At 41.7% G+C, this 17,927-nt stretch overlaps 1 protein-coding gene across 15 annotated transcripts in view; it reads right to left on the bottom strand.

The window, feature by feature from the left end:
* Positions 1-17,457, bottom strand: part of CELF2 (CUGBP Elav-like family member 2) — a 354,164-nt gene extending 336,707 nt beyond the window's left edge. For 10 of the 15 annotated variants that reach the window (XM_068907414.1, XM_068909757.1, XM_068909672.1 and 7 more), the window contains exon 1: positions 17,248-17,428. Coding sequence is in view for 7 of the 15 variants with exons in the window: in XM_068907720.1 (XP_068763821.1) it covers positions 17,248-17,300 (53 nt within the window). In the remaining 8 variants the exon portion in view is untranslated. Of the gene's footprint in view, positions 1-17,099; positions 17,167-17,247 lie in introns of those variants that run through there. The other 5 variants (XM_068908455.1, XM_068909155.1, XM_068907200.1 and 2 more) reach the window with 5 other exon arrangements.
* Positions 17,458-17,927: the final 470 nt, after the last annotated feature.

The raw sequence follows: 17,927 nt of genomic DNA, 5'->3' as shown, positions 1-17,927 counted from the left end.
CAGGGTACCAGTCAATTTAAGATGTTATATATTTTATCTGTGCTTTTGGGAAGTGGACTGGCATTGAAATGACAACCACAGTCTCCTCTGGAAAATAGCTATGATTGCGTTGCTGCTTACAGTCCAACAACCTGCTATAAATACTATGTAGAGAATTACTGTAATTCCACAACATCTTTGAGTGTGAATCCTGTGTTCATGCATATGTGTGCATGACATGTTTGGATCTATAACATTTAGGAGCCAGAATTTGTTTTGTGCTTTGAAAAGTGCTACACTTCCACCTAAGCAATGCCTTAACACATCCGGACTTAAAATCATAGTAGCCGGTCTATATTACATAGACACAGCGGCTTTCTGGGGGAAGAAAAAGAAAATCAGCATATTCTGGAGCATGAACACAGTATTTAAGAAATTCTGCAACGGAACGTGTCTTCCTGATATAGTTTGTCACATTTTTTCAGGAAACATCGCTCTTTTATATGCAGAACTCCAGCATTTTGAAAGCAAAGAGAAAGTCTGAGTTGCTTAAAAAGAAATCACTAACTGAACTGACTGGGACACAGCAGTAGCAGGTACTTCCTAAATATATCTGTGAATCAAACTGAGGTGTCGCTGGAGTGAGACAGAGTAAGTGACAACTTATTGGATACGAGGGTTTATTTAAGATAAAGATATGATTTCATCCTACTCAATTATCTCACACACTCGCTCCCCCCAGTGCTATGGTCATGACATCTCAACTTCCCTCTGTGCTGAGAGGTCTGGAGAAGATTGGGCAGAAAGTTGCACCGGTTTGCGACTCGCACTTAATTAGCTTGGGCGTTACTGGAAGAGGTCCTCAGGTGTCCCCTGGCATCCACCTCCACCCATCCTCTGGTCTCCAGGATTTTCCCCTGCTCCTCTGCTCTTTCCTCCAGCCAGGATCTTCACCTTCTTCTTTCTGGGTCTCCTCCTCCTCTCCAAGATCACTTCTTCCCAGGAACCCTTCTTTTCAGCCTTCTTTTTGGGCCCTCAAACCTCTGATTTTCCCAAATAAAATAGTCTGTGCAGAAGCACAGTGTGCAAACAGCCTGGTAACTGGTGTTTCTCTCCCATTTCTCTTTATTAATTGGAGAATTTAGGACACACTGTTTTTCTTTAGTCTAGCTGTTATCAAAATTTACAACTGGCCCGTAACCTGTGGCAGCCAGCAAGTAGTGGGCTTGTGCTCGACACTTCACAAGTTCAGTTTTAGAAATGCACCCCCATACACCTCAGTCACCTGGTGCCTTTTAATGTTCGTGATTTTTTTTGCCTATGGCAGTGATCAGACATGTATGAACTCATCTCCTGCAAGTGCCTAATTACAAAGTCACCTGCTTTGGAGCAGGATGAGAAAATCAACTGTGTGTATAAATACAAAACTTTTGTACTGAGTACGTGCACGTTGATAAGGATATTGCTCTCTATCTTATTTTTTTTTTTATTAAGAGGTGTAACGCAGGCAGTGATTTATGTATAACAGCAACTTTCTCTCAATAACCTCTTGAGTTCCTGCTACATTTCACAAAAAGCCCCACAAAGCAGCAAGCGTGATCTAGAGCCATCCCTGCCTACCCTCCCCTCAAAATACCAAACACATTTAATCATGCCCACAAATATTAGCTTTAGCCTGATGTAAGCCTTAAATGCGCACACAAATCTTACTATCACTATTTGAAGTCTAAAACGTTGGCAAGGTTCCCAAGTAAATCACTGTGATTTTGGAGAACACCAGGAAATTCAAGCGAAGTGGGAGAACTGAGCCTGTCCCAAACAAGCAAACACGATCCTTTGCCAAGCAAAAGTTCACAGGAAAGTTAAACGCAGTATCAGAAACAATTGAGATTCGTGGAGTGCAAGTGATAAGAGAGATACAAAAACTTAATGAAAGCGTATCTCACCAAACTAGGGATCCGCTTCCAAATATTTGATATGTCAGCATGCAATCCAATTGCCAATGCTCTCTGAAGTCAACAGTTAAAGACAGATAGTAACTTGAAGGAGACGTCTGCCACAAGAGAGTTTAAAAAATTCTCACTGTCTCAATTTTGGACAGTGAGGATCCAAAAAATCCAGCGCTCAGGCTAGTCTCAGGATGCAGGCAAGAGGCCAGGCTTGTTCAGGAACTCAAATTTCAGAAAACTGAGAGCATGAAGGATTTTTGAAGTGCTAGCCATCACTTTTCTGGGCTCAGTGAGTGCCAGTCAGCAAGAAGATAATTTGAAAACTTGGCCATAGACCTCTAATTTTCTTTTTGTTTCTTTTAAACAAATAGCTCAGCCTAACAATCTCCAGGACAAACACAGCTAAACAAAAAAAGATCCCCACCCAGCACTATGCGATTATACAGGCCTTTGGTTTGGCTGGGGTTCTTCTTAGACAAATCAAAACATAAATACATTGTCTTCACACATAATCTGGGGCCACGCAACTAAGATTGATTAACACTGGTATGAGGTCTTAAAAATAACAGACCTTCATTGTTAGCCACAAACATAAGGACCGAAAAGAACTAAAGTTAAAAAAACTATTTTAAGTGACCTTAAGTCTTTCCTGGAAGCACACCATCAGAAACCTTTGAGAGCTGAGGTCTTCCGGAAAAGTTGGGAAGGACTTTTGCTTAGTTTCTGCTGCGGAGTTTTAAGAGTGATGTGAAAATTTCAGTTAGGAACAGGACTGATGCTTCCAGTTTGAGTCAGGAAATGTTTTTAACACAAGTAGTCCAGACTAAGGGGGAAATAAAAATAACACCACCGAAGCAGAAGTGACCATCTGGTCTGAAGTTCGCTTTAAATTTAGGGAAATCATTTCACGCAATCATCTTACAAGGCAAGAAATCTTAGCAAGGTTCCTGTTCAGGAAACTCATGGACAGTCCAAGACTGACAACTTCAGAAGAAACGTTAAGTCTCAAAGAGAATCCTAGACTTGTGCAATAAACTTGAAGAGGGAGAGGGGAAAAAAGCAATGTGAGTTTATATAAAAAAACATATTTCATGTGTTTTTTTTGCCTTCTGACTGAAGCATATACTATTGACCTTAAAAATCTTTGGATATGTGCGAGTGTGTGTGTTTTCCCCACAAGTTATAAACTTGAAATGCCCATTCACCTTAGCATCTTTCCAGGAGCCAAGGCACTTTATAACTATGAAAAACAGCAACTTTGGATTCATTACTTTTGCTCTTAAAGGTTCCCCGATACTGGAGTGATGGGCAACACCGTAATTCCCAGTGTTAGGGATACCAAACTTATAATGAAGGAGCCTAGGTTATTACTGCTGTTATTTTCCACACTGACAATTCTGCAGGGAAAATTAAATTTCATGGCATATATTGCTGCTCTCCCCAGCTACAAAAGTAATGTTGAGACATGCAAAAATTTTTTTTTACTCATCATATTTTTGTACAGGTTTGGTTCTTTTGGAAGGCAAAGGATTGTATATATGTATTTTTTCTCCATAGCAGGGGAAGAGGGAATGCTCAAAAACAGCTATTTGGCCAAGAGAGAACATAAAGGTGCAAAGTAGTAGAGTTTATTGGAGTAATTAAGCTAAGGACCATTCCTGACATTTAATTCAGTTCTTCACAAGTCTAAGAGCCACTCAAAGGCTCAGCACAGCTTTTGATGCTTGTACAACCAAACTTCTGAAATTTGACATTTTGTGGAGCTAAACTGACTATTGCTGGTTTCAAAACAAAATGAACATAATGGTCTCTTCCATCCACTAGGGAACACATGTGTAAGTGCGGTCACATGCGTCAGCTTAATCCCTCCCACCTTTTTGAGGCTCCTTGGCCAGTTTCGGTGACACTAACCAGTCTAAAGTTTCATGATAAAAGGCAGCCAGGTAAGGGCAGAGATCCTCTTAGATGTGACCCTTCAGAAAGGGCTATTTTTTATTAAAAACAGCAATAACAGAATTACTGAAAAAATCCCAAACCCAAGAAAACTGGCACAAGCTGCATGGGAGAGCTACAAATGTCCCAATCATTGAATCTCATTCAGCATGAGAGAATCCAACCAAGACACAAAAATCAGAGGAAAGCAGATTTCAAGAGTTCCAGCTCTTCCAGAGCAATTTTTTTCATATCTCAAACTGAAAGATAGCATAGATGAAAAATAACTAAGAATCCCAAATGAATAAAACTTTTCTACTAAAAATCACAGTTGAACATACAGATCCTTCCACAGAAAAGTAAATTAAACGAAAATCAAAACTGGTCCAAGTTATGTCAGGGCTTGCTATGCACGTAAGGCAATTCTCCCTCTATGCATTTTCAGGTAGGTCTTCTACCTTCAGAAAGTTTGCATCGCAATGCACAAAAGACTGTATGATCTTGAAGGCTTCAGGACCCTGTCTTTTCTGGTCAATCTGATCAAATGCTTTCCCTCAGGGATATGTCTGAATTTATCTTTGATAACCACTGCATCAAGCTCCCAGGAATTAAATGAGAATCTTGTTATATTAAAACAAAGTTGTTTATAATCAACCATGCACAAGCTGTTGGCATGGCTAGCTGCCACACAAATCAAGGTTAAAACAGAACAGGCTTACAGCCGAAATACAACTAATGTGACATTATTCTTTCAGACATTTGGTTAGGCTGACAGATTTGTAACTCCGTAATTTAGACAATGTCCCCATGCCATGTGGCAGTGGTGCTATTGTGTATGGAGATTCTTATCATGGAAAGGAGTGGGAGGAAATCTGTATTTTCCTAATGCAAATCTCCCCCATAACAATTTAGGGATGCATGCTGGCTTGCTAAAGTATACAATTTACCTATCCGTGAGTACATGAAGTTCAAACAGCTACGGATAATTATTTTAATGCAATGCAAAACTAGCCTGTGGAACTCATTGGCACAGAATGTTGTTAAAATATCACATATAAAACTTTTCTTTAAGAGTATATTCGTTAATAAGACATCACAAAACCCTTGAAAGATTTGTTCCGTCTTTTGACTCCTGCATTACATTGATAAAATAAATAGAGCTAGAATTCACTGTTACGAAAGAAAATTCAATTAGTAGGATTTTAACACTCTTGTATAACACAGAAATTGTCTCATGGGATCTGAACAGTACTTTGTTTTAAATGACCCTCTATGCCCAAGAGGTACAAAAAGCCCACGTACATGTTGCCAAATAAGGAATGTTCTTTCCAATCTCAGATAGCAGCTGACCAAAGTGTGAGGACTTATATTCTTCCCCATCCATTTTAATCTTATCTAATAGTAGATGTTCTCATGATCCTTGTAAATCCATTTCTTCAGTTCGAAGCATTTGCTACCATGGTATCTTCTGGCAGGGCAGTCTACAGACTAGTTGTCATGCAGGTTAGCAGTCTCAGATCGCCTGTGAATTTTTTTTTCTGTCTGTGTAATATGACAAATTTCAAGCGACAAAAGCCTAAACCCCCGTTTCCGAGAAGTGCTTTCTACCCTGCAGAACTCTTTGCCTCCCTAAATAAACACTCCTCATAAGGAAGTCCTGCTGCATCTGAAATTATTAGCTAACGATCTCTGGAAGCCCTCTGTCAAAGCCTATCTTTATCATCTTCCTCAAGGAATTCAGAATTGGCTGCTACTACTGCAAGGGTACAAGGACACCATATATAGGTAACTGCTCTGTGGCAGAACCTCACATCTTAAAAAAAAATAAAACATGCTCTATACTGATGATACAGCTTCCTCCCCGCAAAGCTGATTTTATTTGATAGCACCAGACCAAACTTCCAGCCTCCAAAGAATTAAGATATGCCCAAGGCTTTGCTGCTGAACTGGTTCTGCTTTCCCATCCCGCTTTCACCATGCAGATCTGTGCAGACTTCCTGTGTGGTCTGACTGCAGTTGTGTATTAAAAGAACAAATGGAAAAAACAAAACAAAGCACAGAGCTCATTCTTTCCTCCAAATTGTCATGTTTTGCGATGTTGCAACTTGAAGTCCAGCACTGTTTCACATGCAAAGCACAAGCTCACTGTATATATGGCTTGTTTTCATCAATGGAGCTCGTTTTGTCCTCCACGGTTACTATTTTCATAGTATCTGCTTAACTTTAATCCATACATTGAATTTCCAGTATTCAAGATACAGGCCTGTAATATGTAATAACCAGCAGAGAATTGAATAGCAAAACAGGGCAATTAATTAGCACAATAAGATTAATACAGGTACACGGTACATTCACAGTAAGGCTCTGTACATTACAGGACATTTTTTTAAGTTTTATTTTCCCTGTTTTTTTTTTTTAACGGTAATTACAGCATTTTTTGCCAATTACTGACTGTTTACTCTCACTTTTTGTTTGGACTTCTTCCTTCTATGATGCCCACCAGTAAACATCCGCAACTGCAGCAGAAATAATTCCAGCAACATTAGCTTCTTATCTGCATGGAGTTAGCATAAAATTGGACTGGATCTGCGGCTTCATCTGTGCTCTTTCTCTTTGTTTCTTCTTCTTCTTCTTCCATTCATGCCACCTTGCCTGAACACGTGCTATCTTTGTGGCGGCCCAAAGTCTTTGTGCTATTTTGTCACTGGAAGAATAACCAGCTATTTTTAGTTTTTGGATGGTTTGCTGTGCAAGGCTATATAGTATCTACAGATAATAATTACAGAACAAAGAATATAAAGTGCAGTAAGTGCCTCCCAGACACGTCAATGAAAAACCACAGATTGTAATTCACTATAGAAAATATTGTTAGAAAGGGTACTTTTAAATTAATGGACCTCTTAGTCAGTGAAAGAGTAACTTTCTTTTTCTCCGGTGGTGGGAGGAGAAGCCATGACTGAGACTACTTTTAAATTCTTATGAAAAGAGAAGATACAAGAGAGAAGATACAGCAGAAGACCTCAGAGTCTTGATTTAAAATAGTGATCTAGCCAGCTTTGAGGCACCCCGTAACAACAAATGTCACTCATAAGAGCTGCTTACATGATGTGAACTCTCATTGACTGCAGATTTTACGAATCATGGGACAAACAGTAACGTCCTGCCCACAGATGCGGTTGCAGCTCTCAGGGTGCTCCGCATTCAGGTCTGCCTGCTCTAAGAGCAGCCCCAGAGCTACAGGTGGGAACAAAGTTGGCCTGGGTTAAAGATACAAACTGCTTATGCAGGAATAAATAAAGAAATAAATCTTAGATGTGAAAAATCATGAAACTTCAGGCCAAAATGGTAGTGAAAAACTGTGACAGGGCAAGCTTTATTTCTTTGCAACAATTTAAAGTTGGTATGCAATTCATATAGTTAGTTTACAAAGCTTGTCTGCAACCTAGATGTCGTAGGTTTTGGCTTGTTAACAGATTATGCCCACGGTATTAGCCTGCTTGAATGCTGACTAAAAGAGCAAAGAGCTATGTCATCTCTTTCTTAGATATGGAAAAAAAAGACTAGAAAATTAAAATTAATGTTACTCTTGAGAACTTTTCAGAGTCTAGACTTTAGACAGAGTAAAATTGGACTTTAGCAAACTGGAAGCAATGCACAGCATAAGTGCTCTGACTAAGACACTTTTCCCCTTGGATCCAGATGCTTTCAGTGTAAAAAGTCTGTAAAGACCATAAAAAAGGCATACATTTTTCCACCAAACACATGGGGATCAACTCTCCAGTACTATAGCAAGTCAGCAGGTCTTGCCCAATGGAGCTTCGTAAGTTTGCAACAGCTACAAGTCTAACCCCAAAAATCTCATAAAAGACCATGCCAACCATTACTGTTGGAGTCAATGAAAGTTTATATCCGTATTTAAATACTTATCTCCACATCAGGCCATCTGAGACCTTTAATACCCCCTTCCAAGCTTTCAATTCTTCTGAGGGCTCAGGCTACATAAATCCTTTATTTTGGCATGTCCAGCAGAAAAACTTGACCCGGGTCAGCAACACTGTACAACTCTTGCCACGACCTGTTTTTTCAATACGCGGGAAGTCCAAGGGCTACAGTGAGACCCACCAGGTTGAGCAGTGCCAGCTACCAGGGAGACTCAAATTCTTCATTGAGAACGCAGGGGGATGTCCAGAAAGGACATCCAGGAGAAGTGCTGAGTTACCAAATGCACCCAGCAACTCTGTGGACACGACACACAAATCCAGGCTCAAATATATAATAAGGATCATGCACCCAGTACTTCTCTTCTTGAAGAAATCATGTGGAAAGCCACAGGAACCAGAAATCATCTCTGGGTAACACTTTTTAAAGCAAAGATTTGTCTTAGGAATTGGAAAAGTGAACTCCAGCCTACAAATGCATGAAGGTAAATTTAGGTACCACGTGCAGAACCAGATAGTCTGAACTTGAAATCTGCCTGTGCCTGGATGAGCATAATAAGACGAGGATAACAGGAGTGCTCCGGTGCCACGCACAGATTAATTTGCACATTTGTAATCTATTGTGCATGTGGAAAGACTATTGGGTCAATGTGTTTCTGGAACATCCACAGCTTTAAAGATTCTCATTTAAGTCCCTGCTATGACATGTCACAATTTTCTTTGGGACCCAGAAACCCAAGAGCTCTATTTAAACCTAGAAGCCTTAAAAGCAAAGACCACCTCCCTGCCCTTAAATTTAAAACTAAAGTTTACCTCAGTCTTTCCCTAATATTATACAAATTCTTGGGTGCAATATGCTTACTCAAATCATTCCGAATCGTACTCATATTTCCAACCCAAACTAAGTTCTGGCTCCACCGATCTACTAATTTAATGTGATAAATGTAGTCTGCAGTTCGACTACGTTAAATTGTACAAGCAGTCTTCCATTGCAGAAGACTCTAGCAAAGTTACCCGAACAAGGAAATTAATTTTCTATCAGGTAGGAATTATCCGCATATATAAAGTATTTCTTGAGGATAACCAGCAATGTAACTTGACATCAGAAAAAAAAAGAAATCTAGCACAGTTGACACAGCAGATTTTTCTAATAATCTGAAATCTACCCGTTCAACAAAAGAAAGAGATAGCACAATTCTGACAGTCACGGGAGCCTCCCAATATTTCTGCCTTTATAAAGCCTTCAGTTTTGCATCTCAGTTGGAAAAAAAGAGGAAGGAAAAAAAAAATCAGTATCTGCAGATAAACAGGATTCCAGAAAGCAAAGTGATGCATTAATGTCAGCTTGGGACAGATTCAAGAACAAGTAACCCATAATGAATTGTCAGAACAAACTCAGCATGCCAGGGACGCATGGACTTTCCCAGATGAAGTAAAAAAAACCCCAAAACCAAAAAAATCCTGAACGAAAAAACTTAGGAACCTTTTCCATTTGTGATGAAAAATCTTCCCGGTACTTGCAGAGAAGGGGAAATAATCAAGGAAAAAGAGACTGAGAAAATTACACAGAAATGCAGTTCATAGGAGTTTTTTTTATTAGCGTAAATTAGTATATGTCAGTAGCAGCATGCTCAGCAGCTCATGTAAAAGAGATTGGATGGCAGGTTAATTTAGGTTATGCTAAGAATTTCTGTAATGCCAGAAAGCAAATATATTTCATAGCTCATAAAAATCCAAGTTTTAAATTGTTGCACTCTCAAAAGGAAAGTCTGGCAATTAAGCATAACATAGTAACGCTGTTTTTTTTTTTTTTTTAATGTATTTTTTAGAAACAAGAGTCTAGTCCTGATCCCAGTCCATGAGCCGTTGCTCAGGTCAGGCAAGAGGAGTAAGCTGGGCTGCTCCCTCCACTGCAGGAGAAACTGTGAATCTCCCTGGCCTCACCTTCCCTCACCCCGTGCCAGGGACAGCACCAGATGCAAGACCTCAGTCGAGGCTTGCACGGGATGCAGGACATCCTTCATGCGTCTCCCTTGATTTAAGCAATGCTGCAATAATGACTACTGCAATAATACCTGCTAAAACAATTTCTCCCTGCTCTAATTACACCCCAACACAGCGTCCCGTGGGGTACACTACCAAGGACTGAGAAAATGCCACGTGCCACAGACTGCTATGTGAAGACAGTGAAACACAGGCAGGTGAAGGTGCATTTCAACTGGGGGCAGTGCAAAGGGAAAGGAATTTAGAATAATGAAGGAAAGCAAGAAATAAACCTATGAGAAAGACTTATTCAAATATGCTGCTAGGAGACCAGAAATTAGCAGACAGGCAGAGAAGGCATTGCATGCCGAAGGAGGGACTAGGCTTAGAGAAGGAGCTAATAAAGCATAGCACCTAGTATAATTGAGCTTACAAAGCTTTAGAAAGAGTTACCGAAAAAAAAAAAAAAGCATCTCATAGCCATGCACAGCTAAGCAATTTGCCATCGGGTATGTTTCAGCTAGAGCATTCGGTTCTGGATACCTGGCTTCATCCAACTTCAGACTAGGGACTTCCTGGGAAAGAAGCTGGTGTGTGTGAGAAATTAGAGTGAATAGTTGTGGAGATCCCTTGCAAAGGCAAATGCGCTGACAAAATTTTTCAGTAAATGAGCAAGGAACGACTTGTTCCCAAAAGGGCTAAATTCTGCTTTCATTTAAGGAAATTAATTTTTATTATGGTGGGCACCGGAAAGCCCCTGCATGGTCATGGCTTCCATGCAGACTGAGAAGAGTCTCTATAGCCACGAAAAGTTTATAGTCAAGGTAGATAAAACAGGTGTTATTGACTCCATTTTTATAACTGGGACTTGAGGCACGCAGAGATTACGTGAATCGCCCAAACTCACATGAAGGCTAGGAAAACCTTGAAAATGCACCCTTATCTCTCAAGACTTCCACTGCAAGGTTACCTTTGCTTTCTACAGGCAACTTCCTCCTTACTTCCATTCCACCAAATGCGCAAGTAGACAACGCTTAAAATTTGCAGCGGGTTAGTGATGAAACAGCTGTGAAGATCTGCAGAAGTACATCAGGACTCTAAGTTACTTGTGGGATGAAATGGTAGATGAAAGTCAAGATGGGCAGAGTGTTGCCAATAGGAAAGACTGATTTGGGTTTTACCCGAATCCTGCAATATGCATGAGTGCAACTGGGTGGGACTAATCACCAGCCAAGAATGAAATTTTGAATGTAGAAATGCAGAGATAGAGATGCAGAAACAGCAACCTCCACAGTCTCACCAAAGAAACAAATCTGAATTTGGTGCCTGAATGTTAGGAATTGTAGGGAACAGAAAACAAAATGGGAAGCAACACACACAGGATATCTCGGTAGAAATTCCAGATGCGGTCATATTTTTAATACCTTTTCCCTTCCTCTCCTTTTAAAAAAGCTACTGCAGGTCGGAGAAAAGTTTTAGAGAAGGATAAACAACATGATCGAAGATCTGAATCTCATTTCCACCTGAGGAATGATTAAACAAGGATAGACTCTTTGGTCTGCAAAAGAAATTACGGAGGGGATACAATGAAAGGTTTAGATTCACAAATGACATGCAGAATATGAATAAGCTTTTTTTTTTTTTCCTTCCCCATCTATTCCAGTAGAAGGGACTAGAGGGAGCAAAACTAACAGATAACAGACTCAAAGACAAGGGGAAACCCCCAGGCTAAAGGAGATGCTCCACCACACCAGGAAACCAGTACGAACAGTGGTGGGTTGGTGCAGCTACCACGCATCCCAAAATAAGGGCACAAGACAAAGCCACACCTAAGAGCAGCCCTTCCAGCGCGCTGCTTGGTTGGCAGAGATGCAACCAGCATGTTGAATCACACAACTTCTTCACTGCAAGATACTGTGGATGCTGAAAGTCTATACGGGCTGAAAGATATAACTGCAAAACTAGCCACACAGAAGCATGGAGAAAGCATTAATCAAGAAAGGGACATCATTTGGGGCACAGTCCCTGCGCTGCAAGCCCCGGAGCCTACGGGAGTATTACTACACCTCTGCTTATCTTACCTTCTTGCTAGGCATCCGTATTGCTGGCACAGTAACCTGATATCACGCGCTTTAGGGGTTAGGATAATTTAAACGGGCAAAGGAGCATAGCGGCAACGGTGGAGTAAAGCTCTTCCTTTGTGAAACAACACTCATTTGAATTGGATGGCTAAATCCCCTTTAGAGCACCTGGAAGATTTAACAACTCATGTCCGAATGAACAAGATGTAATGAGCTTGTGTGCAGGCTTGATATGAAAAGGGGATTGTTTTTAGTAAAACGGCGGCGAACAACTGCTTATAGGAAGGAGTGATATTGAATTTTAATCAGGAGAACATAAAGATACAAAGAAAAAACCTGCACAGGCTTAGAAGTGGACTAGATGACTTTCTCAGTCACTGACAATAGATGGTGGAGTGTGTTACATCCTAATCTTCCATATTCGGTTATCTTTACTTTTTCAATTACCCCATATATCCTGCCTTTATGAGCCAAACCAAGAAAAACTGCCAGTATTGTCCTCCACAAAGTGCAGAGAAAACACAGATACAAAAAAAGAAAAAGTAGTTAAAAAAGGAAAAAAAAACATAGCTGGCCCTAGTTTTTCATCTCAGTATTACTCACTGAAAGCTTACGTATTTAGATTGGGAGCAGAAGAATCCTAACTATGTTTTGTTGCCCATATTTTATATATTAGAATGTATTCACAGCTGTCATTGCTCCTGGTGATTCCCATTTCTACGTTACTTGGGACTTTTATGACCCTCACTAACATGCCATTAAGCACAATTTATTACATGATATGTATTTTTGAAGGGGTTAACTGCAAAACCATTTCTTCAATGTGTTTTTAGTTACTCTGAGATACACAAACCCTCTCTGCTTGCCTGTTTTTTTTTTTTCTAAATGAGCATATTGTGGCAATTATGAGGGAATTTTCATTCCCCGCTGATATCCAAAATTCCATTATCTGTATTTCATGGCGGCGATGGCCTCCAGCATTATGCCCCTCGGCCAAACTTCTCGGGTTTTTTTTTTATTGTTTTGTTTTTGAGGAGTGGTTGGAGACAACATTGTTCAGGCGCTCAGAGTAAAGCACATGGTGAACCAGCTCCTTTTTGAGCAGTAGTTGCGTGCTGGGGGGAACGCGAGTTGTCTCACTTCATTCTTGAGGGCTACCTGTTGGGACGGAGCCATTGTGGGTGCTCCCCTCGTTTTCCCCCAACTTTTAACGCCTTGAAGCTGTTTGTCCGGTCTTAATTTGCAGGCAATCATCGGAGGGGGGTGTAGGGGGAGGACTACTTGCACAGAAGAGCCAGGTATTACAGACGCCAACAAAACAAGCCCGAAATTGCTCCTCCTGGGCTGACCAGCCAACCATTAAAGACACTCTTTCCTTGAAAAGCCAAACTATTTACAGGCTGTTTCGATAGTGTGTGCTGGGAAAAGGCTTCTTAGAGAGAATGTTTTAATTGTTACAGGTTGTGTTGGCCCCATTAGAGAGCTCATTTGCTTAGGAAAGGCTGAAAAGGGGCTACTCAGCACATCGGCCCCCCAGGAGATGCGGGTTGCCTGCTCCAGCCAGCCAAGCTGAACGGAGCAGCTTAACAGGACTTGCGAAATTTAGGTGTGCAGGACAGTACAGCAGAAGTCCCAACTTCAAAGCCTTCTGCTCCACCACTAACTGGAGTGAAAAATCCTGCTCCTCACTCACACTTTGCTTTGGCTTCACTGAATGAAGTTGGGAACAACTTGTTTGTAGCAATATGGCATAGAAAGGTCACATACTTCTTCCAAAAGGGATGCAAAGGGTAGAAGGTCTTTCCTACATAGGCAACGCAGGTGACTTCTAGCGCTGCGTTTGGCCTTGTTGGATGCAAAATCTGGGAGAGAAGCTCAGCTGGCCGATACGCCCTGTCACGTACGAGGAGGAAAACCAGATCAGAGAAACATGAGGAAAGAGCATGGAAAGTTTTAGACGGGGATTAGAGACATCTCTGGAGGCACGGCACCTGATCTCTGTACGCCTTACGCACTAGGAGGCCTACGTCCCCGCTCCTGTGTCACTTTGGAGCCAGGAAACAGGATTCCTGCTTTTACAGAGGGCTGGGCGAACCCGGAGCAGTTGTGGGTAAGGCTCTGAAATGTTTTAAAAAGGCCTGAAGGTTTGCCAAGCCCTTCTACCTCCAAGGAGTCCCCCCCCCCCCGCCATAGTACTTATGCTAGTCGCGCTATGAAGAGCAAGAAGGCATCTATAAGGGAAGATCAGACAGAAGCGTGTTAACGTCAAAGTGTAAATGTTACACTGGGAGCTTCTCTGAAAAGAGACAATGGGAGGAAAAAAAAAAAAAACCACGCGAGCTCCAGCAGATTTACTTCCTAATAACTTTAATGTTCAGAACACTACAAAGAAATCCAGTGACAAAAAAACATTTTCTGAAGTTTGTTGCTGTTGTTTTCTTCTGCATACAAAACTTTGCGTTTAGAGCCTGTGAGCTCCTCTCCCCCTCACCCTGATGTGAATCCAATGGGTGTTAAGACTTTCCAGAAAGCATTGCCACTCTTACCGTCCCACCCTAGACACATATGCAAGGAAAGGAGGGCTGATGCAATATTATATACACACTCCTTTACCGTATTACCATTTATTAATTTTATATTTTATATAAAAAAAAAAATATATATATATATAGGTATTTTAATTGCTCTGTTACCTGTTCAAGCCCTCCTGCATGAAGGCCCAGAAAGCCCAGCCGAATCCCTCCCCATCCTACAACATCGCCTCTCCTGCTGGCTGTACTCTGCCACCGGCCAGTCTTTCTGACTTGCTATGCTATGCATTTCCCTGTGCTTTTATTCAGAGATGCTCCAGGTGGGACGTGGGGAACAAATAGGGCAGGTAGGCAGCACCAGCGCAGCCCAGAGCCCCTGGGATCCCTTTCCTCAGCAGCTCCCACCAATGCAATTATTTTGGACCCCTCCAAGAAATCTGCCTCCTTCCGTCTTTTCCTGGTTAAGCCCAGTCTCAAACCATGAGCAAATCACATGGGGGGCACGAGGAAAACAGCACTGAGATTTGTGGCCATAGGACACCCTTCTCGAGCCGGTCTCGGCATTTACTGCTGCATTTAATTTGTATCTTCAAGAACTGCTTTGTGCCACCTAAGAGAAACACACAGGCCAATTCTTCTGTTTCCTGTGAATATTAACCACAGGCTCCCTTGATACATGTATGTGGAGTGAAACATTAAAAACAGTAAACTCAGAGGCACTAAACTGTGATGTTGGAAACTGGTGTGAAGAGGAGACAGTAAAATGGGTAAGAAAACACATGCGAATGTGTAGATTTGGCATTACAGCCTAATAATCACAAGCCATATTACTTGCATATTGACTTCTAGTGATTTCTTGGAGTATCATTTACCAGCTTATATTGCATACTGTCTTTTCACACCTTTTAACCCTCTGCATCCTGTAGCTAATGTGCACAATGTCAAGCACGTACAGCGTTTGCTACTGTAAATATACCCAGTATATGAGGAAGGAAATGTATAGTAAATTGATTTCATCACCTCGTCGACCTACTCTTTCCGCGCAGCTGTAATCTCCAGAAATTAAAATAACTTCACAGAGTTGGGAAACTTCAGTCATACTTTGGGAGGAGATAGAAAAAAAAAAAAAAGGAGGGGGGGAATATCTCTGCTGCAATCATATAAATATGTAATTTCCCCAGGAAAGCAGGATTCTCTCAGAGGGCAATAGTCCCTGCAACCCCAGCTCTGAAGTCCCCTGGGCCATCCCTCAGTCCGGTTTAAAAAAAAAAAGAAAAAAGAAAAAAGAAAAAAGAAAAAAGAAAAAAAACCTCGCTGTCACCTGACTTGACAAGCAGAGCGATTAGAAACGATGTCGGGGAAGGACAACAACTTTTTAGCTAACTCCGGTGGTGGCAGCTCTGCTCTGCCGGGTCCGCACCGGGAGCATCCCCGGCATGAGCCACCCACCTGCCTGCCAGCCTTCCCTCGCCTCCCCTATCACAGCCGAGCCAACACCTACACCGAAGCCTTGCAATTTAAAGGGCTCAGCGTTATTAGCTTAGGGGGGGATACAGTGTGCTTTTATTTGTACCGACAGTCCTAAGTGATTTAAAAAAAAAAAAAAGAAAAAACAACACCGAACTTGCAGTACGAAGCTGCTGTGCCGCTTCTCACACCGCAGACGAGCGTAAAGTATCTTAGTCCACATTTCTACGCACGGACTCAGAAGAGGGGCAGAGAAAAGTAAAGGTTGTGAAGAAGAGATGAAATTCAATGCTCTGCAAACATGAGAAAAATCTGTCAGCGTAATTAAGCTATATGGTTTGGCTTTGGAAAGGTCCAGCAGTTTCACTCTCAGCTCAAGACACATTAAGTTCCTCAGAAGACTGTAGCAAGAAGCTCAAGTATACTACAGCATTATTACAATAATAATAATAATAATAAATCCCTGCACTTCACTCCTTTTGAAAGCAATGACATCCTAAACACATTACGTGCAGCCTCATGTTTTGTAAGAGAGTTGAGGAAAATAAACTTTGTGGTTAACTAATTTCACCAGCTATATTCCCAGATGTTTCAAATGTTTTAGTGAAGTTCCTGCAAGCCATCAGCAAACTTTTTATGTCTCAAGATTCTCCGTAGGCAAAGCCAGGCAATTAGAGCAGCCTTAAGCCTGGTCATTTAACACCGTGGAGTTTCAATAGCTGCAGCAGCGATCATCTCTCCCCCCCCACCCCCCCCACCCCCCAACCCGCCCCGATCTATTTACCGGTTCGAATTGCTATTTTTCATTATTAAAAGAAAAAAAATGTCAGGGTAAAATCAGTAACAGCTATTAAGTATCCAGCATGTGCCTTAGAAGGACAATAAACTGTGCAAGGATTCAACAACAAAACGAAACAAATACATTTCTCCTCCTTTTCCCTCCCAGAATATTTTTCCCTCCCTGATCAACTCTCACGCTGCTTTTTGCTACTTGAAAGTTTTCCACATATCCCCCTACAAGGCAAAGCGATGAAAGCAGAGAGTTAATGCTGCTGCAGCTTCAACTAGTGTTAGCCTTATTGTTAACTTTAATTTACAGAGCAATCTCTCTTTTGGAAAAAAAAAAAAAAAATCATCCACACTGCACTGTAACACCAAGAAGTATATTTTAGAAATCTCCCTCGGGTCTCTCTAAACATCTGCTTAAAGGTTTTCCGTATCTTAAAAGGCTCTAATTACCACAAACTCCTCTGCTCCTTAAGCCCAGGGCTCGCATTTCGATTATAACTCAAGCTCCAGTTAATTTAGGGGTAAAACCGAAAAAAAAAAAAAAAGGAAGAAAGAAAAAAAAAGGGACTGTACCAAACAGAAGAAAACACAGGCCTACCTTAAAACTTTCCAGCTTTTCAGAGGATCCAGGTCAGAGATTATAGACACCATTGTATTAATAAAAACAATTAAAACAAAGTAAGGTGGGGGGAGGCTAAAAGCCGACCCACGGCGGGGCAGGCGGACCGCAAGAAGCAGCAAGTCCTCTCCTCGGGGCGGAGTGACAGCGCACCCGGCGTTGTGTGGCTCTTCCCACTTCCCAGCCTGGTAAGCACTTGTCCCGGCTTTCTCTCCACCCCCAAAATCAACCCCGCGCTGGAGCGCTTCGCAGCCCCACTTGCATTTCTCTCCCGCTGCCTTGTAAAGCTGCGCCGACTGATCACATCTGACCTTTTCGGTAGCCCGCTTTAGTCCGGGCGCAGCCCTCGCTTAAATCTCTCTTTATTAACACGGGCCGCCGTGGCTCGCTCTTGGCACCGGCACAGATCAGCCTTGAAGCCTCCGGGCTTTGCCAGCAATCATTTACAGCTTACTGCAAGCTGCAGCCTCCTCCTCTGGGGTATTTTTTTCCCACCTCTGAGGTTTGCTTTTATTTTTATTTTTTTATTTTATATATATATATATATCGTTTTCCTGGAGGGTTGTTGGGGTGTCCCCCTTTTCCCCACTCTGGACGGCTCAGAGCGCGGCACTTTTAAAGGAGGGACTTTTAATGCAACTCCTCTGCCTCGCTTCCCT

Source organism: Struthio camelus, chromosome 1 (assembly GCF_040807025.1).
Source record: "Struthio camelus isolate bStrCam1 chromosome 1, bStrCam1.hap1, whole genome shotgun sequence".
NCBI classification, from domain to species: Eukaryota; Metazoa; Chordata; class Aves; order Struthioniformes; family Struthionidae; genus Struthio; species Struthio camelus.
The sequence above is the reverse complement of the archived record's forward strand: the minus strand, read 5'-3'. Positions and strand labels throughout refer to the sequence as shown.